Source organism: Rousettus aegyptiacus, unplaced genomic scaffold (assembly GCF_014176215.1).
Source record: "Rousettus aegyptiacus isolate mRouAeg1 unplaced genomic scaffold, mRouAeg1.p scaffold_m13_p_12, whole genome shotgun sequence".
Classification (NCBI taxonomy): Eukaryota; Metazoa; Chordata; class Mammalia; order Chiroptera; family Pteropodidae; genus Rousettus; species Rousettus aegyptiacus.
The window spans coordinates 12,972,244-12,999,869 of NW_023416287.1; the positions used below are offsets into that span (position 1 = coordinate 12,972,244).

Below are 27,626 nucleotides of genomic sequence, written 5' to 3' on the forward strand. Positions count from 1 at the left end.
TTTGACAAATAGTGGGCCCTACCTGCCTAGTATCTTCATCCGCTATTACAAGGAGGCTGTTCTGAAGAACCTCTGGGCTCCTGGAAACACAGTTTGGAAACCACTCAACTAGTTCAGCTCATCTGAGGATTGGATAAGGAAATGAAGGCACAGAGACTTTTTCAAGTCGTAGTCTTTTCAGACTGAAGATTGGAATTCCTCTTAAGTGCAGTGCTCTTTCATGAAGTTTGAATTTTGGTCTGGTTATCTACTGATATGTAACAAACTACTCCCTGAAATTTAATGGCTTAAAAATAAGCCATGAAATTTAGTGACTTATTTTTCTCATGAATCCACACTTTTCGCAGGGATTGAAGAGAATGACTTGGTTCTGTCCCATGATATCAAGGGCCTCAGTTGGCATAATTTAATTGGCTAGGGCTGGGACCGATGGGGGCCAGCTGGATATCTCTTTGTCTTCATGCAGTCTGAAGACCTCTCTATGTAGTCTCTCCACATGGTCTCTCCAGCATGGCAACCTCAGGATACTTGGACTTCTTATGTGGAGATTCAGGGTTCTAAGTGAGAATTGCAAAAACCTGGACAGAACTACAAGGCTTCTTTTTGACATATCCTAGAAAATCCCAAAAGGTAACTCTTATCACATTCTATTGCTCATATAAGGCCAGCCCTGATTCAAAATGGGAGGACACTACACATAGTCATGATTATTGGGAACTGTGGATCATTGGGGAGCCATCTTGGATGCTAGCTATTGGTGCTTTTGGTGTGACCTTACTAAATAGAGTCTGGTGTGACTTGAACTGAAACAGAGAAAATAGAAGTCATTATGGTTTTCATTAGATCACGGGATCACTGTCATGTAGTAGAGTGGTAGACTAGTTCTAGAAAGCCACACAAATCTGACCCCAGATGAAAAACCCGTAATTATAACAAAGCTAGTTTTAGTTGACCATAAGAAATAACTTTCAAACAACTGAAACAGCCAACGTGAGATGTGGCTTCCTCTGTTAGTAGAGTTTCTCCGTCATAGGAGAGGTCTCTCCCACTTTTCTACCTCTGAAACTATCTGATTCTCAGAGAAGATGACTGGTAGAAAACATACATCTCCTTGAGCTTAGGGATGCTGAAATACTATGTGCATTTCTAAGAATCAAGATTTCATATCAATCTAATTCTTGTTTATTTGTCTTTTCTTTTTCCCCCTTTTTGGACATTTCCTTCATCTGACTGCCCATCAATATATAGAAGAAATGCTTATTCCTACTCCTATTACTTGTAAGTATCGACCTGGGGTTAACTTTGCTTCATGCCCTGTAAGGGAACCTGTAGCATGCATTTCCTGCACCAGCCAAGTGTCTGTTGGTTTCTCATATTCACTTCTGTCTAAATCATCCATAACCCCAAAGTTTTTATTTTGCATAGATGTTTTCCATTTGAAAATGCACTGTCATTGTTCATGTCTATTGTGTTTTTGCCATCTTGGATTTTTTCACTCTATTTTTGGAGATGTGAAGGGCTGCTTCTCCTTGTTCAGTGTAAATTTCTAGTTAGAAATCCCCACATTCCATCAAGAGATCAACCTAATCCTCCTGCAAGACTTGCTCACATAAAATGAAATCACAGATCTCAGCAACTTCAGAGTCCATTTGTGTCCACTTGGGGGACAGGTAACCCAAGGGTCTCAAAGGTTAGAAAGAAATTCCTTTGCTGTTTCTACCATTTCAGGAAGTCTACAGGGAATCATGACTTTATCTAGAAACAGCTTCCCAGGTGACATCCAATGTCTTTGGTTTGAGCTCGAATGATCTCAGTTTGATTTTAGCGTTAGTTATCTCATCTGTCAATGCATTTTGTTGGTAGTTAAAGATGGCTGATTGTCAAATTTTTATTGTGCTTTCTAAATAAATGATGATGATATTTCTCATTAGTAAATCAGACGTTTTCAAAACGTGAGGGTAAAGGAGAAAAACTCCATAAATAGGTCCTTGGGAATGAAATGTTAGAAAACCACTAAATTAGTCCCATGCTCCTAAAATACATTTTCCATATTTTAATGTTGAGGTGCAGAGCGGTATGTGGAATCACACATTCAGTTAACAAAAAGGTGGGATTAAAGTTCAGAATACCTGGCTCCTTTAAAAGTATGTTGTCCATCATTGCATGCTGTCCTCTAACCCTGGGAAACTCGGCCTTGTGGGAGAGGCCACGTCTGTCCGTGATCATCTGCTGAAGCCATCACAGATGAAGATGGAGCCAGCAAAATCCTCCCCCATCCTCTCTACTCAATGCTTATGTCCACAGGTCAATGGGCTCCAGAAGTGAGCAGATAAGATTCTGATACCACTACTCTCGTATTAGATAGAAACCAATGTAATTCTACCGCTAACACCAGAAGTACCAGAGAACTTTATTTATTTATTCATTCGTTCATTTGACAGACATGCGTTGAATATGCACATTACGTTCCAGACACTGTGGTTGGAGAGATGACCAAGACTTTGAGCTTCACCCTAACAGTTCTCGAATCTGCCTGAGAGACTAGCATAAAATTAAATACTTGAAGTGTTGACTGAGAGGTGTCTATATGTACTGTGGTATAAGAGCACTTAGTTGGGTGACTAATTTTTAATGGGGTAGAGGATAGGTATTAGTACTTTTAGAGACATATTTACTCATACTTAAGAAATAAGAATTCTGAGCAGAGGCAACAGCATTGGTAAAGCAATAAAAGTATGAAATGATATGGGTATTTTTGCTTTAGTGGAAAAAGAATGAGCTTTAAGAATCATGCAGCTCTGGGTTCAAGTCTCATCCTCATCACTCACCAGTTAGGCAGGCTTGATCAAATTTTCTGAACCCTTTAAACCTTATTTCTCAGCTCTAAGATAGTGACAATATGCCTAACTCATAGAGTTACCGTGAAGAGGGAATAAAATGACTTTGTAAAGTGTTTATCACAAAGTTGGCACTCATAAAATGTTACTTTTCTTTCTCTCCCCTTTCAGAAGCCATAATAAGGGGTCAGGGCACTAGTGGTGGCTCCCGGGGAGCTCCTTGGTCTTCCTGGAATTCTTATGGCATCAATGTTCCACAGTGGGTGTGGGCGTGGAGTGACCCATCACAGCCTCTGGGCACTTCACCCCCACAATCTGTCAGCCAGTGTATATAGCACTGTTTTCGGATGTGTGTTTCATACCATTCATTGTGCTGAGTGCTCTGATGAAACCAAACATGACCAGTGTTGGAGTGTAGGAGACAGTGATACAGGTACTTAGAGTCCAAGGTGCATTGATACACAAGGGCCTTTCAATTGGTACAAACTTAGAGTTCTAGGTCACAGACCCTAGAGTGTGTAACTCATGCTAGCCCAAGAACCTACCATGGTTAGAAAGATTCAGAGGAAGAGAAGACCTGGAAAAGCAGATGGAGAAGTAAGAGAAGAACCATAAGAAGCATGAAGAGAAAGGCATTGCAGAAGGAGGAATTGGCAATAGCAGAGATGCTGCAGAGAAATGGAGGTGGAACGTGTGGGCACAGCCCTGACATTTGGCCATCACTAGCCATTTGTGCAGGTCGTGGGGAGTGATTGTAAAGGTAGCCAACCTGTCTGAGGTCTATGAAGAGGAATACTTCTTTTTAATCATTGGACCCTAAAACAGTGGCGAAATATGAGATTACCCACTTGAAGGGCCAGAAAGTCCTGGACACATGGATAGGTAAAGTTGAGGAGCCTATGCAGAAGGAACAGGCCGAAGATGCTGAAGATGGTGGCTATGGAAAGGAAGGTCTGGAGGCAAAGTTTGGGGGTGGGGGGGGAGGGATCAGCCTAGGATGGGTGGAAGAGCAGGTATTGTGAGACCATAGGACCGAGAGATGTGTGTAGAGATGGAGAAGTGAGAACAAAAGGAGATGATGACCTCCATGATCTTCACGTTCAAAACCCCACCCTGCTGAGCCTTAGGTATAGACCCTGAGTGGGTGCTTTAAACCCTCTCTATTTAAAGCATGGTCCACAGACCTGCAGGATTTGCATCTCCCAGGAGCTTGCTGGAACTGTAACGCCTACAGTCTCAGCTCAGACCTCCTGGGTCAGAACCTGCATTGTAATGAGATCTCTGGTGACTCACATGCATGGTAAAATTTGAGAAGCACTGACAACCAGAGTCTCAGTTGTCTCATCTATAAAATTGAAAAAAATAATACCTTCCTCAAAGAGGTTGGGGAGCGGGGGCACTTGGTTCCTCTAAAAGCCCCAAAATTGTCCATGAAAGAGAAATGCTCCCACACACTTTAGCGGAACAATTTTTTTCCCATAAAATCCATGTTTATTCATTCAATAAATATTTGCGGGGTGCCCATTTATGTGACAGGCACTGGTCAAGGTTCTGGGATATAAGAGTACAACAAACAAAAATCCTTGCCCACATGGAGGTTTTCAATGGGGTAGATAGAAAATAAACAACATATAAAAGAAAAGTAAATGGTATAGATGTTATGTAATGGCCAAGAGACTAAGGAGAAAAGAGATAAACCAGTGTGGGTGGGAGAGGAGCAGGGAAATATTTTTTTCAAACAAATAGACCCTCAAGGGCTCCCAGCATTGAAAGTCCCCATACACAAGACCAAGGGTACAAACTTTTTCTATTAGGAATCCATAGTAAATATCTTTAGCTTTATAGTCTCATATGGTCTCTGGAGCATCTACTGACCTTTGATGTAACATAAAAGCAGCCATAGCAATATATAAATGAATGAGCATGGATATATTCATATAACATTTATCTTAAAAAATCAGACAGTGGGCCAGATTCATTCTGAGGGCCATAGTTTGCAATCCCTGCCCTAGACTTTTGAGATAGGGAGAGGATGGGGTTCAAGATTCACCCTATTTATTGAGCTCCTACTGTGGTCTGCACCTTGTGTTTACTGTTGCAGACACAAAGGTGAATGAAACACACCTGAACCGGCCTAGGAAGAGGCAGAAGTTGAAAAGAATTACCTGTTGGTGCTACCGTATGCCAGGTTCATATCATGCTTACAAGTCCTGCGAGATACATATTATTGTGCTGAGTTCATTTAGATGTTAAGACTGAGGTTTGAGGACTTGTCTACATCCCACAACCAGAATGTGGCAGGGCTAGAGTTTGAACACAGGACTACATATCCTCAAGTTCTACTCATCCTTTTCACCAAACCCTGTCCTTCAGGGGATGGAAGGACTCCTGCCTGGACCATGTATTTGGCCGGGCTGTGGGAGAGCCAGGGTTCCAAGGCAAGTCTGTCTGCCTGTAGAGCTTCTGTTTTGTGCATGGATATCGGCACCTAGCAAGAAGTGGTAGCTAGTCCTGGCTAGCAAGGAGGTTCTTGGGACAGTCCTGTTTTTGCTATCCTGGAGATTTGCCACATGGTTAGAGCTGAAAGCAATGGGCTGCCGGATCAGAGGTTCCCAAGGGATTAGAGTGAAGGGTGACCAAAATGCACCAAAGAGAAGAATAAAAAGAGCTATAGATAGAAGCCCTCAGGGACCCAGGGACACAGGAGAGTCTAGAATGAGGTCCTTCATTGTCCAGGACACACAAAAAATAAGAATAATGTGGGTTTCGGTGTCAGGTCTAGATCATAATTCTAGGTCTGCTCCTTCTGTCAAATTTTTCTGACCTTGAACTATCATAGAACCACTGTGAGCTTCAGTTTTTTTTTCATCTGCAAAATGGTGATAACAATAGTGACTTGCCAGCATTTTCATGAGGAGTGATGAGAGAGAGCTTACGTGGTGTGGTTGACACAAAGTAGGTGTTTTATAAATAGCAGCTATCATTGCTCGCATTCTGAGCTGACAGAAATGCTTCTCTAGAACTCTTTTTGGCCTTTCTGTAGTAAAGCAACACCCAACAACTTCACTATCTGCTTTTTAAAAACATATTAAGAGTCGATTTGCGTTCACAGGTTAATTTAGCTCAAGGTGTGTGATGGGCACAATAATTGTTTCAAACAGACAGGTTAGCGTAGTAGATCCTGTAAAAGCGTTAAGGTGTTTGTTTACCAACCGTTCTGGCAGAGAGAGAGCACTTAACTGTCTCACTAAGCCTTGGACAAATGCCTTGTACCTGTGTCACAGAGGCAGAAAACAGTGATCTGAGCTGATTCCTGTCTGCAGACGCTCTGGAACTCTTGGGCTTTGTTCCGTATCCTTCCCCTCTCTCCGCATATCAGCGTATTCAAATCCTGCATCTGTTCTTCAAGGTGTAGCTCAAACACAGGAGTTTTTCCCTGACTGTCTCCACCTGAGGGGATGGCCTTTTCTCCCAACTCTCACCATGGTTACTCTGTCATCTTGGGCAGGAGCAAACTTCTTGAGGCTGTTTCTTGTTCATTGGGGTGTTTCCCCACGGTGCCCCCCACATGTGCAGTGAAGCCTAGTCAATCTACATGGAATGAATGAAAGAACAAGATGAAATTAAAAGACATAACAGCTAAAGTTAACAGGGAGATGATCAGTTCTTTAAAAAAAGAAAACACATTGCAACAATTTTTAGATAAATCCAGACCTTGTACCCTCCTTTGCTTTTGTGGCTTGAAGGCAACCTTTGCTCCAGGTCAGCATCAGTGACCTGGACAAGCCACTCAACATTTTTGGAGTTTCAGGTTCCTGATATGTAAGGTGGAGCTAAAAAAAAAAATAATAATAATAATAAATGTATATCTCACAGAGATCTTGCCAGGACTCAATGAGATAATGTTTGGAAACTGCTTAGGCCTAGGGAATAGCAGGTCCTCAACTAAAGAAAGAAACTGCCTCTTTCACTCAAATGCGGACATCTTTTCACATCATAGACTGCTGCAAATCAAATATCATTGCCTCAGTCCATGTAGAGAGGAATTTAAAATGATTACATCAAGAGAAACTCAAAAAGAATTCTATGTAATTCATCAGTCACTTCAAATAAAAAAAAAGAGAGAGAGAGAGACAATAGATACAGAAGGAAACCATTTAGAAATGATAAGTATCAATTACCAAAAGCTAACAGCAAACATGTCGGCAGGTGAACGTCTACAGCACTACCAGGAAGGCAGGTCAGAGGCGGCTGCCATGTTCAGCCAAGGGGAAGACCTTGGTGAGAATTCCGATTCTTGGGCTCCACCCCCAGATCCGCTCATTCCCTTGGAAAGTGTGCGGCCTGGGAACCTGCATTTTAACACCTCTAGGATTATTATTTTGCATGCCGGCTTTGAGAATAACTTCTCTCATCCTCACTTCACCCTGATGGAACTGTCTTTTTCTCCGTGCTGCATCTTTGAACCTGCAGTGCCCTCTTCCTGGTACGTCTGTCCACCTTCGGTGCCTGGCAAATTCCACCATCTTTTAAAAAGGGAAGGTGTCATTCTCTTATTTAGGTGGCTCTCCCCAACTCCCGCAGGTCGTATGCATAGTCCTGGGCTCCTAGTTTTGTAATCGCCTTCACCTTGTATTCATTCACTCTTGCACGAACCATTCTCAGATTATACGGCCCTTGGTGTGTTTGCACATCTGTCTCCTTATCAACAGGGACTGTGTATTCCTCCTCTTTCACTTCCCAGTGACTAGTTTGGGGCCCGGAACAAATCAGGCATCATAAGAACATTGATGCCCCCCCCCTCCATTTTTTCAATCTCGCATTGAGTCCTATTATTCCATTCTCTAGATGTAATTTCACATCCATTTTCCTTTATTTTGGCATATGGTGATGGTGGGCTTTCAGATCACCTAATTTGTAATTTTACGTTGGTTTTAGGTTTCTAAATGTTGTACTTGCGTTGTCACAATTATAAATGTGTAAAATTAATGAATGCGGCTGCAACAAGATAGATATAAATGCGCCAGATACATCATGTGTACAGATAGGTTTGGAGAGGGGTTGTGACTGAGCGGATGTTTTATTGTTTACTCTATTGAATTAGAGTCTAAGCACATCAGTCATGAATACCAAACAGAGCAAACTTACAAGTCAGAATCTGTCACCTTAATCGGGGACAGATACAAATGAGTATTGCCCTTCCATAGGTGGCAAAAGATGTATATACTTCTATTTTAAGTTTATACTTTGTTTTAATACCAACCAGCTATTCAGAATGTCTTGAGGCTTAGAAAGTGTCTGTCTGTTCTCAATGCTTCCACTCTGTCAACACATTTGAACTGTAAAGAAGGTATAAAAGAAAGTGTGGGGGGGGGTTCTCTGCTGACAGACAAGGGTGACCTACTGAAACGGGGTGGAAAAGAGAAGTTCTTGTGGAGGACATTGCAACGCCCCATCGGGAATGAAGGTTACTCCTCCAGTTTGCAGAATCGCTGTTGGCAGATGATTCTTGATTAACAGCCCCTTCAGGACTACTCGCCCTTCACAGCTGCCTCCCCAAGGTCACCCAATAAGAGTCACCCCGCTGCAGGGCTTCCCGTGAGGTTGGCTCAAGCCGTCCCCACAGGTACATCACCATTCAGCTTCCCCTTTGCCTACCCTTTCCCCTTCTCTCCCCTTTCCTTCCATCCACAGGTGTTAACCCCTGAAGCTTCTCCTAATTCATCTCCCACATGTCCATCTCTAATTCTCAGGGAATGCAAACTATGACATTCCCATTGGCTTTTCTTCCGTTTGGCCACTGGAGACCAGTAGATTTGAGCCTGTGGTATACCTCTCCTCTGCTCATGCACACATCACTGCCTGTGGACATTCTGTATATCAACTAATTGGAATCACCACTTTGTTATCCACTGGTGATAAGGAAACTCTGAAAAGTCCTTCCTTGCGCAGTCTTTCATTTGTAGACATTTGTTTCTCACTGGGCTGGGCACAAGGGCTGTGCACATCATCATACACAGCTCCTGCCTGCGGTGAGCTTATGGTGCATCACAGAAGAGATTGTAGAAAGAACCTTTTGCTGAACCGGCCAGGGGAGAGAACCAGAATTCCAAGTGCCCCACCACAATGCCCCTTAGCAATATGTCTCCACGGCAGGAATGGTTTATTCTGAAAGCACTTGCCTTCAGCAAGCATCCCCAGAGTGGGAATGACTCTCGCAGGCAGGGCTGTAGCAAAGATAAAATTTTGAGATGCACAAGCTGGAAAGTGCCTTTGTAGGTGTTTCAGCATGGTGCTTTCAATGCAAGGATGTGCTTTAGTTAAGCTCCACGATGGTGTTGTTGATGATGATGATTACATCTTGTTTGTATATATTGCTTTCTCTCTTCCAAAGTGCTTTCCCACCTCTTACCTGGTTGTCTGGTACTTAGCAAAATATCGAGACATCGATGACTGTGCCGTGTAGAAAAGAGCCCTGGGCATTCTGGCCCCATGGTTTTAGTTAAGTCACTTAACTCCATCTAACTTCAGTTTCCCATCCATAAAATGGAGGTAATCACACTGCATTTAAGAAGAGCTGTGATGTTTAAATGACATAGTCTTTGATTCACAAGTATTTACTGAGCAATCCCTTTGTGCTGAGCGCTAAGCTAGGTATTAAGTATTTAGAAAGAAATATTCTTCTTTCAAGGAACTCACAGCTTAAAAAGGCAACTTGCACATGTTAACAAATAGTTACAAAATAATAGTATAAATACAGGACAGAGAAGCAGCGACAACATGACAATGCGAGAAAGTCACTGATTCCGCTTTGAGGAAAAATACCATGGCTGAAGGGCCTGATAAGGCACCTGGTATAGGACAGATGCAAGATGTTTTCCTACGGAAATAACACATTTACCCCCTTTTCTTTTGGCTTCACTAATGCGCGCGCGCGCGCGCACACACACACACACACATACACACACACTCGTAGGGGAGGGAGAAAATCTGAATCCCAGTTCTACTACTTAAAACAGCTGTGAATCCTAAGCATTCTGAGTTTCAATTTCCCACCTGTAAAATGGGAAAGGTAGTGTTCACTTCATGGGGTTATCTTAAGAAATTAAATAATGTAATGTGTGTGCCAAGGGAATTGTTATTCTCCATTAAATGGTAGAGTTGATCTAGATCATAGCAGAGGTTGGGTGTGTCAGAGGAGGTGGAGAGATAGAGGCTGTGATTACCAAACTAAGTTACACGGAAGAAGAATTTGTCAAATACAATGAAATAGAACAATCAAGATGGTGGCTCTTAAAGTTTACAGATTTTCTTCTCCAAATACTCAGGTAGGACACCCCTCTTCCTGGCATCTGTCTCTGCTGATATTGAGGAGAGGGATCAGAGTTAATTAATGCTTCCGACCAGACCCACAAGGGTAGACAATGCCATTTCAATACAAGAAGACTTTGTAGACCAGTGGATAGAAAAAAGGCCAAGGTGGAGGGCATAAAGGCTACCGTGGTTATTTCTAAATATAGGGGATGGAGATTGGCCTGTCTTTTGTGATATGGCTGCCGAAATGTGCCTTAAAAGAGGCATGGTTCTCAGAATGCAGAGGGCCCACTGTATTCTGAGAGTCCCAGTGGGAATGTCGCCTCCTTCCTGGGAGCAGAGCTTGAGGAGTTGGTATGTGTTCAGGCAGGGCAGCCACGTAATGAGGGGATCACAAGCCACAATCTGTAAAGAAAGACCGCTAAACCTATTTCATTGGTCTCAGATGCTGCTGAGACATTTTAAAATCCCCAGGTTATTCTAATCCGAAACCATGGCTGAGAAGCACCCAAGTGGGAAAGTTCGAAATGTCAGGATCATGGAATATGAGCATTTGGAAGATTAGCATGAGGTCCCGGTCTGGCCACTTAACCCAGACGCTCAGTTGAGAATTTGGTTCCATGGGATCATCAAATATACAAGGCTTTGGTTATGACGGTGGAAGCTGAGATTGGAGGACAGAGTGTATAGAAGCTAGAATGCTACGTGACGGCGCCATTTCCTTCATTTAAATATTAAAATGGACAATCCTTAGGCTGTTCATAAATGTGTAGAAATGGTTAATGAATAGCAATAATGCCCCAGGCTCATTTTTAAATACTATTTAATTTCTCATAACAATCACTCCCCAGAGTGGTGTTGGTGCACTGTGAGGAGTAAAAGACCCCTCAGCCATGATCAGTCTCCTGAGAAATATTTGTTCATAAGCGTTCTCTTCATCAAAGAAACCTCAAGGAGCCCTGTACTTCCATTTATGAAATCTCCTTTTTAGCAGAATTAAAGAACATTGTCTAAGCTTCTTTCTGGAGCATTTTTTCATTCCAATGGCTTAGAACCGCTGTGCAGAACATCCTACCAGGGTGGGAATTTGGGTATATTACAACCACCCATGTCTTTTAAGTGGAAAAATTGAAAGATTAGTGTGATCAATACCCTGTTTTTAATGGGAGACTGTTTTTTTTTTTTTTTTAAGAGTGAGAGTATAGTTTTATTAAGGTTATAAAACAGTTTAAGTATCAAGACTAAGAAAGCCTTGTTTTGTTTTTGGAAAACATCTTAGCAACAATGCTCTTTTTTAGAAATAGAGAAAAGCTAAGATAGTCCATGTTTTACCTGATTACTTCTTCCCATGTCATTTATGATTTGGACAGCTCCTGCCAAGAAGACAACTTCTGGTGAAAAAGCTAAACTCAGTTATGGTCGATATGGGATTTTATACTATGCTTTTCTCTTATCTTTGCTTTATACAGCAAAACTATCATGAAAACGTGGGATCTAAGGCTTTTCCAGGAGTTCCATGGCTAATTCTGAGTGTATGCATCCACCATAACTGTGCACAAGCCGGGGGCAATTTGCTCAATAAATTATACTTTTGTAACCCCATCTCCCACTCCTTAATGGTATTAAACTGTGCTTTTGCTTTAGCTCTGAATGGCAAGGGAAGCAATACCCCAAACCTAGGAGCATTATTGTGACAAAAAGAGCATAGATTACTGCATTTGGGATTGAATTCTGGACTCTGCCACTTTGTAACTGAACTTCTCTGGGCCTCTGTTTCCTTATCTGTAAAAGGGGGACCATCATACCAAATTTGGAAGGTTGCTGTGGGTATTTGGCAGGATTGCATAAGATAAACGTAATGCGTGTACAACATCTGGTTCTATGTCTAGTACACAGCAAGTGTAGAATTATTATTATCGTGCTTTATATTTTATAGTGTTCTATCTACTCGTGTTTTGCAGTTTACGAAGTACTTTCACATAGATATCTCATTGAAATCTTCAAGTCACTCCCATGAGGAATTATTACTTAAATGTAAGGAAAGGAAGGCTCTCCAATTTGACCAGGGGCATAGGCTGCTTGAAGAAAGAGAATCATGGACGAAAGAGTTGCCAGTCACTGGTGCTATGTCCTTGTCATGGATTGGGAAGTGGATGTGACAAGGATTCTGAAAGAGGCCACTTTACATGGTAGCAAAACTGATAGGAATTACACTCTGTGAGACCAGATAAAATATGCAATGAATAAAGCTCCATGTTGGTGCCTTCCTGCAAGTTTATAACCGTTGCTCCAAATTATAATAGCGGGGCAGGGGGAATCTGTAACAACCACTTTATTCCTATAAATACACTCACTGCATAAATAGGACAAAAATCAAACAAGAAGAAAGATCATTCATCTTTTTTACAATTATATGAAACTTTTTAATCTTCATCGGAGAAATAAGGACAAAGATTAAAGAACGGATAAGATTGGGATTGTTCTTGTTAGTGTTCTTTAAAACGGGCCTCTTGAGTCCCACTTTTAATATTATAGAGGAAACTTTTTCCCTTTAACATGTTTTTTTTTTTGTTTACGATGTCTTACAAAGTTGTGGAGAGGATTTCATTCAAACTCGGTTACACCAGACATAGGGAAATAACTATTTAAAAATGTACCCAGATGATTATGATGTTTAACATGACAATAGGTGTCAGCTTTCATTTCTGGGCAATTGAGGTTTAGAGGCTTTTTCCACCCCTTCTCTTTAAAAATAAATGTACGATGGCATTTTAGAATCAGCTTGTTGATATCTGCAAGAAACGCTGCTAGATTTTGATTGGACTTGCACTGAATCTGTATGTAGATCAATTTGGTGAGAATCGATATCTTAATATTGAGTCCTGTGGCCTAGGAACTTGGTAGGTCTCTTTATTTGCATGGGTCTGCTTTGCTTTCTTTTATCGTCCTCTCGCAGTTTTCTGCATGCAGGTCCCATGCATGTTTCAATGGGTTTCTACCTGAATGTTTCATTTTTTTTATGCTGTTATCAAGGGTACTTTTTTCATATTCCAATAGTTCATTGTTAATATATAGAAATAATACTGGTTTTTGTATATAAATGTACATGGAACCAAAAAAATAAATAAATAAGGCAAGAACAAAGAGGTCTCAGCTGGAGAAATAGTAACTTCACACAAAAAGGGCTGTTGCATGGAAGATGGATCTAGGTCAACTAACCCAGACCAGGTGCTTAGCAAAGTGCCCAGCGTAGGCTCAAAAATGTTGGTTCCCATCTGTCTTGCCTCCTTATATCTGTGGCGCTCCAAACACCGGGCTGTGTTCCATGAGTAGAGGTTATGGGGCTTAGAACTGTGTGGTGGTTAAGATGCTAAGGCTTGGCTTCAGGCAGGCCTAGCTTTGGATCTGGCCTCTACCATTTGCTGGTTGTGTGGTCTTGAGCATATCTCTCACCCTCTCTAATCTTCAGTTTCCTACACCAGAAAATGGGGACGATACAAAATGAAGTTGTAATGACCAGAGCCCAGTGCCTGGCACCTAGCAAATGCTCAATGAGCACGAGCTATTCTTGTCGTTGCTTTCGTTGTTCTTCTTCTTGTTGTTAAGTTACAAGGAGGAAGATGTAAGGAAAATGTAAAGAAGGACTTTCTAACAACGCTTATCTAACAATAGAACAGGAAGCTGGACCATCTACTATCTAAGATTCCACAGGGGGAGTCAGGCTTCCCTGAGAGCTGCCCCCAATGTTGAGGTACTAGGATTTTCTCCCATGGCATTAGAAGCAAGTGACAATCACCCCAGGTCTCCCTAGGCACCTAAGACACTTGACTCACAGACATAAAGAACTTGAAACAGAAGACAGAAATGGTGTCCATGAAAAAACAAACACAGATCAGACTTATCTTTCCATCAGCTGCAGTTTATGATTGCACATTAAATTCAATTGCTTTCTTTAGGAGGCTGGTGGTGAGACCTGTCATCTCCAGCCCAATGCCATCCATTCTAGCTTTCCCCAGGAGTGCAGACAGACCAGCCGCCTTCCTAGTGTACACTAATTAATTTATCTCATGCTTGTGATTTTACGGTGCTTAAATGCTGGAGCATTTCTGTTTATTCTTGTCCCTGCAAAGCACCTCAGGTTGCATAAAGACCATGAATCTCCATTGCAAACGCCGTCTGTCTTGGGCTAGAGAACAGCCTGCCGGCTGTCTGTTGTCTTGCTGGCACTGCCTCTTACAGCCAAAGTAACACATCCATTAATTTATCCTTAATGACATTTTGACATTCCAATCAGTTCATCAGATGTTCCTTATGCAAGGCTTCTTCCACGCGCCAGGGCCAGAGTACCCGGCCACTCCTGATGCATAATGCATGAGACCAGTGTACTGCGAGTACCCTCTGACAGACAGACACATCTGCTTTTACAAACCATGTGTTCCTAACAGCCCTGGCTCCCCCAAAGAGCCACACCAATGCCTTCAGAGACATTTTCTTCTGCACTTCCAGCTTGTTGTGCTTGGAAGAAGCTGGTCACTGCAGGTTAGATGTTCTGGTTCAGAAATATATGTGCAACAGCATTATTTGGGGGTAAAGTAAGTATATTAAATCCCTGCCCACTCAGAGGATTGAAAGAAGCTCTAATTGGATAAAGATGGTGTGGTACATATAAACAATGGAATACTACTCAGGCATAAGAAAAGATGAATACTGCCATTTGCAACAACATGGGTAGATCTTAAGAATATCATGTTAAGCAAAATAAGTCAGACAATAAAAATCAAGAACCATATGATTTCACACATATGTGGGATATAAAACTGAAAGCAACAAACAAACGAGACAAACAAAAGCTCATAGACATAGATAAGAGTATGGTAGTTACCAGAGAGAAAGGGAGACCTGGGGGTAGGTAGAAAGGATAAAGGGGTCAAATATATGGTGCCAAAAGGAGATTAGACTTTGAGTGGTGAACACATAATGCAATATACAAATGATGTATTAGAGAATTATACACTTTAGACATATATAATTTTAGTAACCAATGTCGCCCCCAATAAATTTAACAAAATTAAAAATTAAACAAGCTTTAATTCCACTAATTTGGATGGAAGAAAGACTTAGAGCAAACCTAATACCTTGAATTTCTTGAATTTTGCTACTCTGCTACTACTTAAAAATAATGATTGCAGAGACATTCTGATAACAATGGATATCAAAGAGGAAATTGTCCTTAATACCTTCAATCTAACACTTCAGAATAGATAGTTTCTCATAGTGATAATCACAGTATAGACACAGTTTTATTTGCTAGGTTTTTTTTTTTAAGTTAATGTGATACAGTTCGCATTTTTCCATGTTGTTATATAGCTTTTATTTTTAATGGCACTCCATCATTTTAATAGCTGCATAATATTCCATGCAGGGAATGCACCATAACTTACCGAACCATTCCCTATTGTTAGACATTTATGAGGCTGTAAGTGATCGTTTGATTTTTAAGAAAAAGAGCAGAGCAGGCTAAGGAAGAGAGTAGTGTTCTGCAGACTGAAGAACCAGGGCTCAAGGCCCACCTGGTCCCTTTACCTGTTTTATGAGTTTATGAAGGCCTTGGATCCTTCATCTGTAAAACAAAAGAGGTCGGCACCAGCATATAATGTTACTGTGAGAATTACAGATGTTTTCAAGACACCAGGCATATGAGAGATAGTATATATTAAATGTGAATCACACCTTCATATGTATATACCAGTGTTTCTCAACCAGAGGCAATTCCCCACCCTTGCCCCCCCCCCCCGTCCCTACCCAGGGACATTAAGCAATGTCTAGAGACATTTTCTTATTGTCACGCCTGGGAGAAGGGGTAGCTACAGGCATTTAGGGGTAGAGGTTAAGGATGCTGCTAAAACGTCCTGTGATACACAAGACAGCCCCACATGACAAAGAATTATCCCACCCAAAATGTCGGTGGTACCAAGGCTGAGGACCCCCTAGAATAAGGGAAGCTATGTTATACACTGTTAGCTACATAATACATGCATATTTCCTTTTTTATTATTATTGCATTAGTATAAAACCCCAGGATAATGGAAATCCTAGATTAAAGGGTACATTATGCCCATCGGCAGTTTTGGGAGTGGGGTGGGGGCAGAGACGGGAATGAGATTTGAAGTGATGGAAAAAAGACAGCAGATAATTGGCATGTGTTCCTCAAGAGGATGGAAGATGGCATTTCATAGACCAGTAGTTCTCAAAGTATAGTAGTCCTAGCATCTCCTAGGAACTTGAAAACACAAGTTTCCAGGCCTTACCTCAGGATCACCAAATCAGAAACCAACAATGTCTGTTTTAACATGCACTCTAGGTGCTTCTGATGCACCCTCAAGTTTGAGAATCACAGCCATGCACCATCTGCCAAAAAAGGCCAACTCGTAGAATAGTCAGTAGGACTTGCACATGTACAGACACTTTGTGCAGAAATAGATTGAAGTGTCAAGTCTAAGGCATGGGGATGGTCAAATATGGGACAGAGCAATGATAAAGGAATTGAAAATGTCATTCTTTCTTTCATTCATTTGGTCAACATTTTTAAAGCTTTTACAACAGTGTGCCAGGTGCTGAACTATGTGCTACAAGAAATGCAAATCTGAACTAAGGTACATTTTATAAATTCATATGATAAAGGGTGATAAGAGTAGAAAGGCAAATGATTAGGATGTAAAACAGAAGAAAGATATGTCCCATACGAGAGAGATCAGAAAAGTCCTAGGGGCAGCCTCAGCTCAGAGGAAGATGTTCCCTATAAGGAGAGGCACTTCTGGAAAGGTGACGGGTCCCTGTCACTACGGCTGGGCAGTCAGAGGCTAGATATTCACCTGCTGAGGCTGTTGCAAGAGGCCTCCCAGCTAGGGTGGGAGAACGACTTGGAGGACCCCGATGGCCTTTGCACCCTAGAGAATCGAGATTCTGTAACCTGTAATGGCCTGAAGCTGAGGATGGAAGTATAGTGGGAGAAATGTGAATGCCTGAGTTTCTGGCTTGGTGCACGGTCATATGAGCAGGGTGTGGGTACAGTAATGGAGACAGGTAATTTACCTCGGTTTTCCGGAGTGCACATGTGAGGGAGCAGATCGAACACAAAATTTGAGTAAAACAAAGTAAGGAAAAAGGCATTCAGGTTGTCAGGGCGAAGAAGAAGGAGAGAAAGAACATGCAATTGCTGGGTGCCTGTGATATGCCAAAGACCATGCTAGAGCAGTTACACTTATTATTTCGAATCACCATAGTACCTTTGTGATTGAGGGTTTATCAAATAACATTTTACAAATGAGGAAACTGAGTCTTAGCCTCACGGAGATGGAGACATGATCATGATTACACAGCTGGTTAGAACCGGGTTATCTGAAGCCACAGTCCGTGGTATTCCCACAGCTGTTGACCTAGCCCAGGGGGTCAGAGCTCCGTGGCCTGAGTGCATTCACGGACGTCCACACTGTCTGAACCATAGATTCTGTCCTCACTTTCCTGGGAAGCATTTATTCACTTCTCATCAACTGTTATTTAACAAATACTTTTATCGAGCTAATTTAATAAGCGACAGACCCTATTGTAATATTTACAAATCAGTATCTACTGCAAACGGTTGTGAGAATTCTCTGTAATTGTTCCTATTTTACAGATGAGGAAACTGAGTTATAAAGAGGCTAAGTAAATGGTAGAGCCAGGATTTGAACCAAGGCTCTCTGGCTCCAGAGCCCATGCTGTGCCCACGAGGTTCTGCTTCAGAATCCAAGGTGTGGTATGGTCATATACCCAGGAGGAGGAGGGTCTTGTGTCGACCTTAGGCAATCTGCTGTGCTAGTTCCCTGCCAGCTTCAGAGGATGGTCAGACTGGATCTGACTCTGTCCTTGGAGAAAAGAGCATGATGTGTGAGAGAGCCCACCCAGGCAAGGAAGAAAGAGAGGCAGCCACAGGCAGGAGAGACAAACAGAGAGACAGACAGGCAGAGGCACATACATGGAGAGCAAGACGACTGAGAGAGATGGAAGTGACAGAGATGGTGGCTGAGGCCCCTTGGCTTTTCAAATTGTAAGATTTGCTGCTGTTGCTTCTGTAACTGCTATTCTGGTGTAAGCACAAAGAAGCCACAAGTGGAAGCGATGGGGGTAGACGAGGAAGGACCCACCAGCTGTGTTCCAGCATTGGAACAAAGAGGTAACAGAGGCAATGAGCAGACAGGATGTGCATTGCCTGGAGGGTGTGAACGTGAGCTTTCTAGCTGCGCGTGTCTATGCATATATGTGTATGTGTGTGAAAATGCATTTATGTGGCGAGGAGGGGAGCCAGCTGAGGAAGATGGAGACAGGGGTAGATATATGTGAGTCCCCGGATGAACACGGCGTAACAAGGGCTCTTAGAAAACATTCGGAAGCCTGTCTACCTGGGTTGGAATCCCAGCTCCGTGTCTTAAAGCCTGTGTGAGTTTTCGTGAATTATTTCGACTCTCTCCTCTTTGCTCTTTAATCTCATAGAGATGAGATTTCATTTCAGCCTCATTGAGTTATTTAGAGAATTAAAGAAGTTAATACACTGTGTTTGTAAAAGCCTTAAGTAGTGCCTGGCATGGAATAGTGCTATATCGCTGTTTATTGAATAAATGAAATACATTTAGGATTTATTGTTTCATGGTCATTGTATTTATTTCCTGGGGCTGCTGTAACAAAGTACCACAAGCTAGACAGCTTAAAACAACCAAATTTATTTCTTGTAGCTCTGGAGGGTAGATGTCTGAAATCTAGGTGTCGGCAGGGCCGTACTCCTTCTGAGACACTCACTGGTAGAACTCTCCCTTGCCTCTTCCTAGTTTCTGGTGGGGGCCATCCATCCTTGATGACACTTGTCAGGTAGCAGCATCACTCCGGCCTCTACCTCTGTCATTACATGGTGTTCTCCCTGTGACTCTTTATCCAAATTACCCTCTTCTTGTAAGGACACCAGTCATATTGGATTAGAGTCCACCCCAATGACCTCAGCTTAACGTGATTACACCTGTAAAGACCCTATTTCCAAATAATGTCACATTCACAGGTCCCAGGGATTAAGGCTTCAACATATCTTTTAGGAGGACTCGATTCAGCCAATAACAGCCATTTAAAAAGCATCAATTTTTGCCATAGCTCTTAGATGCCAACTCCTCCCTGTCGTAAAATCAATACCCAGAGAGGGGAAAGGATGTGCCCAGGGTAACTCAGTGAGTTATTTGGAGACCTGAGGCTGCCACCTGGGTCTCCTGACTGCTGGTCCTTCATTCACTAATAAAACATGATAAAGACTCGTCACTACTCAGACCAGGCAAAGAGTGAGCTTTCAACGTCAGGGTCCTCAAACTTTAACATGCATTAGAATTGCCTAGAGGGTTTATTAGTCACCTGCAGTTTCTGACTCAGTAGGTCAGGGTGGGGCCAGAGAAAATGCTTTTCTTACACATGCCCAGGTGAAGCTGGTGCTGCCGGTTCAGAGACTGTACTCGGAGGACCACTGGTCTACACCAGAGGTGCTCAAGCTTGGTGACACATTATAATTACCTAGAGAGCTTCTAAAAACTGAGATGCCCGGGCTGTACCCCAGACCAATTAAATTAGAATCTCATCGAGTCAGTAATTTCTAAAGGTCCCCATGTGACTTGTGCAGCCAAGGTTGAGAAACGTGGCTCCAATACATCCAAGAGTGTTTGTAGAGAAAAGCCATTCTTCAAGGCATCTGCTTCAGAGGATCCGTATTTAATACATAATGAGGTCATTTAAACGAACACGGCTGTTTCCTATGTTTAAAAGATTATCGTACCAAAGAGCGTTTATTGGGTGCTTACTACGTACCTTGTACTGGAAAAAAAAAATACTTTGCTAGCCACTTACCGTTTAATCCTCACAGCCATCTTCCAGGAGAGCGTCACTGTTACCTGACATGCAGAGGGATGAGTAACTTGCAAGAGCTCACACAGCGAGTGTGAGATAGAGCCAGGTTCTGATGCCAGGCTGTCTGGCACCAAAGCCAGTGTGTTAACTGCTGTCCCAGCCTGCCTCCTGACACAAGAGAAAGCAGCGTGTTCTCCTGTAAGCCCTGCACATATCCATATCTGCATTTATACGACTGACTCTGGTGTGGTATAGTCCAGCCTCTGCCTCCATTACAGTAATTCTGAGTTAGTGGGGTTTTGCTGCATTCACAAAGGATTAGAATCATGGGCCCCATAGACTGAGTTTGTACTTCCGGTTTTATCCCGAAAAGAAAGATGGAGGAAAGTTGGAACGGCGGTCCTGAGCTTGGAGGCAAAAAGCTGGTTTAGGGCCTGCGGCTTCCACTGATGTCATGTGTGGTTTGGCTAAACCCCTCCTCTGTCCAGGCCTCAGTTTCTTCTTCTACAAAATGAGAGGAAGGCTCTGTTCCCTTCCAATTCTGATGTGTAAATTCAATTAGAGATCCAGTCAGGTCAGCACTGCAGCATCCTGGCTTCAGAGTATAATGCCAGCTTTTAACGTAGTAGAGTCTCAGCTGTGTGTTTTTTTGTCCACCTCCTAGGGGATAAGATATCTCTCTGGCTCAACGGTTCCAATCTTTGTATTTTTCCAAGAATTTCTGTCCAGAGAAGCAAATGGAGCATGGGTTAGGGGAAGAACCTGATGGGGAAAGGAGAGGGTGCCTTGATCAGTGTTTCCCCAGAAGAGAGGGCATGGCTTTTCATATCCAGGGAAGAACCCTAGGTGGAAGCCCCAAGACTCTCCCTCAAGGAGCTGGGGCCTCCTGTTCTCAGCCCTGAACGGATTCAAGAGTTTTGCAGAATCCAGATGCTGAAATCCCTTAACACCTCTTTTTCAGATGGCTTCGCGGTCTCTACTTGAACTCCTCCAATGACGGGGAGCTCATTACTTCCAAAAGCCTAAACAGGACAGAGATCATGTCTAGTGTTTCATATCATGGTCTCTTTTCATCTAACAGCCACTGATACAAAGTAGATGCTCATTAAATATTTTTCCAACAACTTAACAAGCAAAAAGGAAGAAACAAATCACATTAAGGAAGAGACAACGATGTCTATAAATAGAGGGCATTTAAGTTGGGCCTTAAAAGGTGAAGAGAAGGTTTCCAAAGAAGAAAAATAGGAAGGGCAATTCAGGCATTAGGAACTTTCAAAAAAAAAAAAAATCTACTTTGCTAGAAATTTCTTTGTGAAACCAACCCGGTTCTAATTCTGCCCCCTGGGGCCGCACAGAGCCGGACCTCAGATTGTGATGAGAGCGTTCCCCACTGTCCCTCTTCATGAGAAAGATCCATTGGTTTCAGGCACTCTTCCTCTCACAGCATGATTTCAAAGTCCTTCCGAGCCCTGCAGTCCTCCTCTCCTTTGAGCCATTCCACTTGCCACTCTCCCTTCTAAAGAGCAGTGCTCAGAATAAATCACAGGACCCACCAGCCATCATGGGCACGTCCCCAGCCACCTACCCTCACTCAGCTGACAAGCAAAGGTTGGAGAGACCTCAGCGATCTGTGAGAAGAAAGAACGCCGAGAGCCGCAGCCACGTCACAGAGTGCCCACATTTCAGAAGTAGTAAACTTCTGATTGCTATGTCTTAAAACATTCTTCAGCTCTAGAAATGAGCCTGCGGAGGAATAGACAGGCTTAGGCACTCTCTCTTTTTACCAGCTTTTGGTACCCCCTGCTGGTGAAATTGTGTGACCCAGTTGGCAAGAATCTCAGAGCATGAAGAAAAACAAAATTCCAAGTTTGTGAAGGGACAAGTACTTGAATCTTGAAGGATCTCAGGATTCCATGAGTATCCTGTATCCTGTGACTATATTAGGAGTTTGTTTTTTTAAATTCTATATCTTTGTCTTTTATGTGGGCTCTGACGGGGAAATCGCTGACTAATATAAACATTCCATTAATTCTTCAAACATTCCAGGTTCTGTGACAACCACAGAAAGAAAATGCTAAGTTGTAAGCCAAAAGTATGCATACATAAAAATACGCATATGAATTCCAGGTCACAAAACAATTTTGGGCAGGTTTTTCTTCCTCTTTCCTTGTATGTATCTTTTCTTAAAGTGGTTATAATTTGCAGTTGGAGTAGGATGACAAACTTCTATACTTCAGATTGCAGACATTTAAATATAAATTTGTACAACAAATTTATTGAGTTCCGGCCACGTGCCAGACATTCAGTGAGATATTGGAGTAGGTGCGAGAAGTTAAAAGCCCTTCATTCAAGAGGTTCTTGCCCTAGTGGGTGGGATAGTTGAATCAGTACAATTGGACTAGTCAAGTGTTTAGCTGACATGAAAACAAAGCCTTTCTCCATCTCCCGACACAGTACAAACCAGCTATTATCTCTCTCATAGTTCCACAAATTTCTCCTGCTTGGCTTGTATCACCTTTGTGATTTTATATTTATTCTGTATAAATATGTTTAGTACCTGTATTTGCCATTAGTCTCTGTGACTAATGAAGGGCGAGGTCATGTCTTTTTTTTTTTTTTTTATCACGATGATCTTCTTACATCTAGCAGAGATTGGCACGAGCAGGTGCACAGTAAACATTTTTTTTTCAGTGGGTGAGTCAACCAAGAAGAGAAAACCACAAGTCTATTTCAAGGATCCCCCAAACCAATGTTTCATTGGAATATGGCACTGAGCCTTGAAGGATGAAGAGGAGGTGATGAGTGGAGAAGAATGGGAACACATTAAGGACTAGAGAGGATTGATGCACGGTTGTAGGAGGGAGCTGAGGTAGTTAGAGTTTTGTGAGAAGAGATACGTGTGGAAAATAAGGCCGAATTGAAGCCTGAAACCATGGTCTGAGGGCCTCATATGCCCTTCTCATAGGTTTGGATTCTCCCCTCTCTGAAGGGGAAAAAAAGGGGAATCAATTAAACTCTGTGGCTATAGGAATGAATATGATTTTTCCTGTATTACTGAGAGGGTTTTCTAATACGTAAATTTCGAATTCTGACAGAATAAAGATAGATTCTCCCAACTGTGGCTTTGCATTTTATTTCTTTCTACAGCCCCTCTATTTCCACTTTGTAGCTGTGTTTACATGTTTCTGAAACACTTGTCTATACATGTTTAAATGATTGTATAGCATCATCATCGCCATAGGCTAAACACTAAGGATGTCATATTTCAGTTTTTACAACTCAGGTAGTTGTCCGATTTTTAAATACGTGTTTTTGAGAGGCTCGGTTTTTTCATCTTTTTATCCAGGCATTCAGAGCTACACAGCCGTTTCTGTAAAATGCTGTTTTTCATAGAGGCAGGAAGGCCCTTTTTTTTTTTTTTTTTCATTATTATTATCCCTTTGGAAACCAATGATTTGTGCCAAAGACAACTCTCTTCCTATTATTTTTCTCTGAATAGAATGAGATTGGTTAAGAGTTCTGCCCCCGAGGAAATATCAACATCTCCAATACATACTCATTTACAGTTTTAAAGTTTACTCTCTTATCAGATTTCCTTTCATTTCCTACTGGGGCAATGTGAGCAGAACTCAGAGGCAAAGGATCTGCTGTATATCTTTTCGAATTTATGATTAAGAAGGTCACATATACATTTTTAAACGTATTCCTTTTTGATAATAAATGAAGAATAAAACTTCTAAATGTCATCAGTAGCAGAATTACTCTTTTTTCTTTCATTGGCATTCGCCTCTCCCTGTCTGATTGCCTGACGGTGGTTAGAAAAAGCACGACTGATCTAATGCTTCATTTCTTCTTGTTTTTCTATTTGCCTGGAATAGTTTCACTAGTGGAACAATATGCCTGGGGCCAAAGCATTGTAAACAAAAGATATGTTCCTATTCCTGAGTCCTCTGCTTTCCCCAGGCCAACTGGGGAAAATAAAAAGATGAAGAATTCCATTTGTAGGCTTGATTTGCATTCAAATTGTGGCCAAATGAGGGAGGTCAAATCTCTTCCCTTCTTGGCGGGGGATCTTCAGGATCCAGATTCGCTCTCCCTGCTTCTCCACTCTGCTCTCTGCTTAGGGAGCTAGATCTCAATGGACTCCTTGTCTCTGGCTTCCAGTTGGGTTCAGCTAATGAGGGCCAGTGTAGGAGGTCAGAACGAGAGGAGAGGATGTAGTCAGGGCATTTACGCCTCTGTTTTCCTCCTTGTGAAGTCATCCAGGATTGCTGGGCTTCTTCAAGAGAAGACCACTTCTGTGCAGGTAGCCTCCTCTTCACGACCCTCTCTTTTTAAGTTCTGGTCACAACTTTCTCTGCTTTCCTTCTGGACACACGGATGATCAACAGCTCTCCTGTTCCCATGTTCGCTGACACCCTTCTCTCTTTTGTCAGGAGTCCTTTTATACAGAAAATCTTCGCAAATGATCCCCATTCGTGTGTGCCATCTGCCATTTTTTCTGTACAGTCTCCCCTTAGATCAAGGGACCCATGCAAAGGAGGGTACTGTCACACGGTTGAACTAGAATTGATCCTAGATGAACTCCCCTAAAATACTTCTAAGTCCAGTTTCATCCTTTCATTTACTATCTATGACAGAGAGATCATTATCTCTTAAAACTGCCTATTTTGTGATCAGGTGGGCTCAGTTTTGGAAAATTATGTCCTGCAATGCACTGAATTTGACCTCTCTGGGATATCTGTTCTTTCTATGTTAAGATACAAGTGACCGAGATTGAATTTGCAGACAAGTCCTGTAAAAATGTAGCAAGAGACTTGGAAGATTTTACCCTCAGTTTATTTCATGTGCATCCCATAACCTTTCACATCATAGGAACATAATAACTCTATCTAGATGCATAAATGTGGGAACTCCGTAGGATCATGTTGGGTTTTCAGAAATATTTGAAGAACTGTCATATGCAAGAGAGCTTAGTCATATTTTTATATGTCTTATGATGACCTAAAATGAATCAGTTAAAGAAAAGTAGATTAAGCTCTCCAAATGATTGTTTTTCATCTCTCCAAATGATCCTAACTTATACCAGAGTTTGAAAACCACTGCTCTAAACTAGTATTATTATAAATGCCCATCTGGTTCTGAGGGTCTGTTATTTTTTGAGAATAGCTGCACATCAAGTTCAGCTTTAACTTTTCTCCTTTTGAGCTACAAGACTACCTAACCTCCACTCTCACCCACCACCAACCAACCACCAACCCTCACTTCAATCTACCATTGTTCGGTGGGTTGTTTCATGAGCTCAGTCCCTGAGAAAGGCCAAACTCCATCTAAATCTCATTCAGAGCCATGGGAACTGAAAGATCAATCTGGCCTCACTCTGCCTTTGACAGGAGAGTAAGGGAAGCATCTCTTTGCTTTCCCTTTAGAAGCTCAACTGAAAAACACACCCATGGTTGGGGATGAAGCAGGATGAGTCTCATGTTTCTGAGCAAATGGAAAACACTGATGATTTCAGGAGGACTTGGGTCTATTCCACCTTAACTCTGTTTCTAGAGTCTGAACCAGGTTTAGGGATTGAGGATGACAGGTTGGGAGGCAGAGCAATCTGGTCTTTCCAATGCTTTAATGCAACTGGCACCATCTGACTGTGATTTTTCCCCTTGCACATGTCCCAAAGGAAGCTGGCCAAGAAGCAGAAGGAGACACAGAGTGGATCCCAGAGGGAGATGGGGCCTGTGGCCTCGGCGGACAAACCCACCACCAAGCTCAGCACCGGCCGCAACGATGAAGGCTTCTCCTCTAGCTCTCAGGACGTTAACGGATTCAGTAAGTTGAGCCAACTCAGGGGAAGGGGGCATCCGTGGTCCAGCTTGACCTTGGTACCTCTGCTGTGGATGCCTGACAGTGGTCAGGTGCTGTAGGATGTGGTGTTGGCATCCTTCCCGAGGATGGTCCAGGACGAAGGTTCTCCCTGGCAAAAACTTGGGGCTGCCTATCCTGAGGTGAAAAGGAGAATTTGAGAATCTACCTCAAAGCAGATGGAAACGGGAGCAGGTCATTTTAACTGCTTGTGGACATAAATATAGACAGGTTTAAACTAATAATTTTTAAAAAGTAATAAAAGGAGGGGGAGGACATGGTTATGCCCTTAAGGAGAAAAAACATGCCATACTGAACTGAATGCCTGACATTTTTTAAAACACTGTTTCACATAAACCACGTAAGGTAGATGAGTCATGTGTTAGCACTGTCTCCTTTTTGAATGCTTAGGACACTTAGTCTCAGAGAAGCAACTACTCCAAAGTCCCATGGCTGATGGTAACATATCCAGACCCAGAAGCTATGCCTCTCAAACCTTGGCCAGTTCTGAGTTATGGCCAATGTTCCAAATGGCATTTATTCAAGAGCACCTGAGTCCTCACACAGAGTTAATAAAGGATCCCAAGATGTGACTAAGATTTCAGAGTTAACCCTATCCGAGGACAGCTGCCCAACTGGTGACCTGAAGTTACCTTGGAGATTAAACTCAACAGAGCTAACTGTTGTTCTTATCTTTCTGTAAGCCAGTCCTTTTCCTGGGTTTAATAGAAGTGTTAGATAGGTGTCCCTAGTCTCTGGCCCAAATTAGGGAATGCAGGAAATCTGAAGGAAAATGGGCATGGACAAATGACCTCCACCTACTGTGTCAATGGCAAATGGAGGAAACCACATTTTGTAAAAAGCACTTTAGATATGATCAGTGTGGTATGATGGGGATCCATGAGAGGACAAGGAAAAGAAGAAAGATTTATTGACCACCTTCCTCCTCACCGCAGCCAATGTTATCATCCCCATTTTATAGATAAGATATCCAAGACTCAGTGTTTGATTGACCTTCCCAGAGTTACACAGCTCGTATCTGATGGATCCAGGACCTGAGGTGACTCACACCCATGGATGCTAACCTCCAGCACAGAACCAACCCTCCTTAGGCAGATTTCAAAATATGCATATCTAGGCCCCACACCTTACCCATGGAATCAAAATCTCCTAAGCGAAGAAGGATAGGAAGGCAATGAGGGGTAGGATGGGATGTGGATTTTATAAAAGCCACCCAGGGCTCTTACAGGCACTGCAGTTAAGAAGGCTGAAAGCAATGACTTTTTCAAATATTGACATGCTGCCTTGGGAAAGAGAGATTAGTTTTAAACCTATAAAAAAAAATTGGTGAAAAATACTAAAATAAATACTTATATACCCTTTACCAATTGTTCACATTTGTAATATTTGAACTTTCTCTTTCTCACTCTCTCCATACATACATATATTATACACACACACACGCATATGTGCGTGTGTGTGTGTGTGCGTATTTTTTTTCCCCGAACCACTCAGAAACACTCTACCATGTGTTTCCTATGATCTAGGACAGCTTTATCATCACCACAGTAAAATTATCTTACCCAAAAAATGTCACCTTATTTCAATGTCTAATATACCAGCCCATAGTTGAATTTCCTCAATGGCTTTAAAATTTGTTGTGGATGATTATGATGATGCTTCTAATTCAGGATCCAATCA

The 27,626-nt window shown here is 42.2% G+C and overlaps 1 protein-coding gene across 18 annotated transcripts in view; it reads left to right on the top strand.

The window, feature by feature from the left end:
- Window positions 1–27,626, top strand: part of PTPRT (protein tyrosine phosphatase receptor type T) — a 918,720-nt gene that overhangs the window by 782,065 nt on the left and 109,029 nt on the right. For 12 of the 18 annotated variants that reach the window (XM_016155890.2, XM_016155894.2, XM_016155893.2 and 9 more), the window contains 2 exons: window positions 1,249–1,278; window positions 25,744–25,892. In XM_016155890.2, the coding sequence (XP_016011376.1) occupies window positions 1,249–1,278; window positions 25,744–25,892 (179 nt within the window). The remainder of the gene's footprint in view (window positions 1–1,248; window positions 1,279–25,743; window positions 25,893–27,626) is intronic. The other 6 variants (XM_016155892.2, XM_016155895.2, XM_016155900.2 and 3 more) reach the window with 2 other exon arrangements.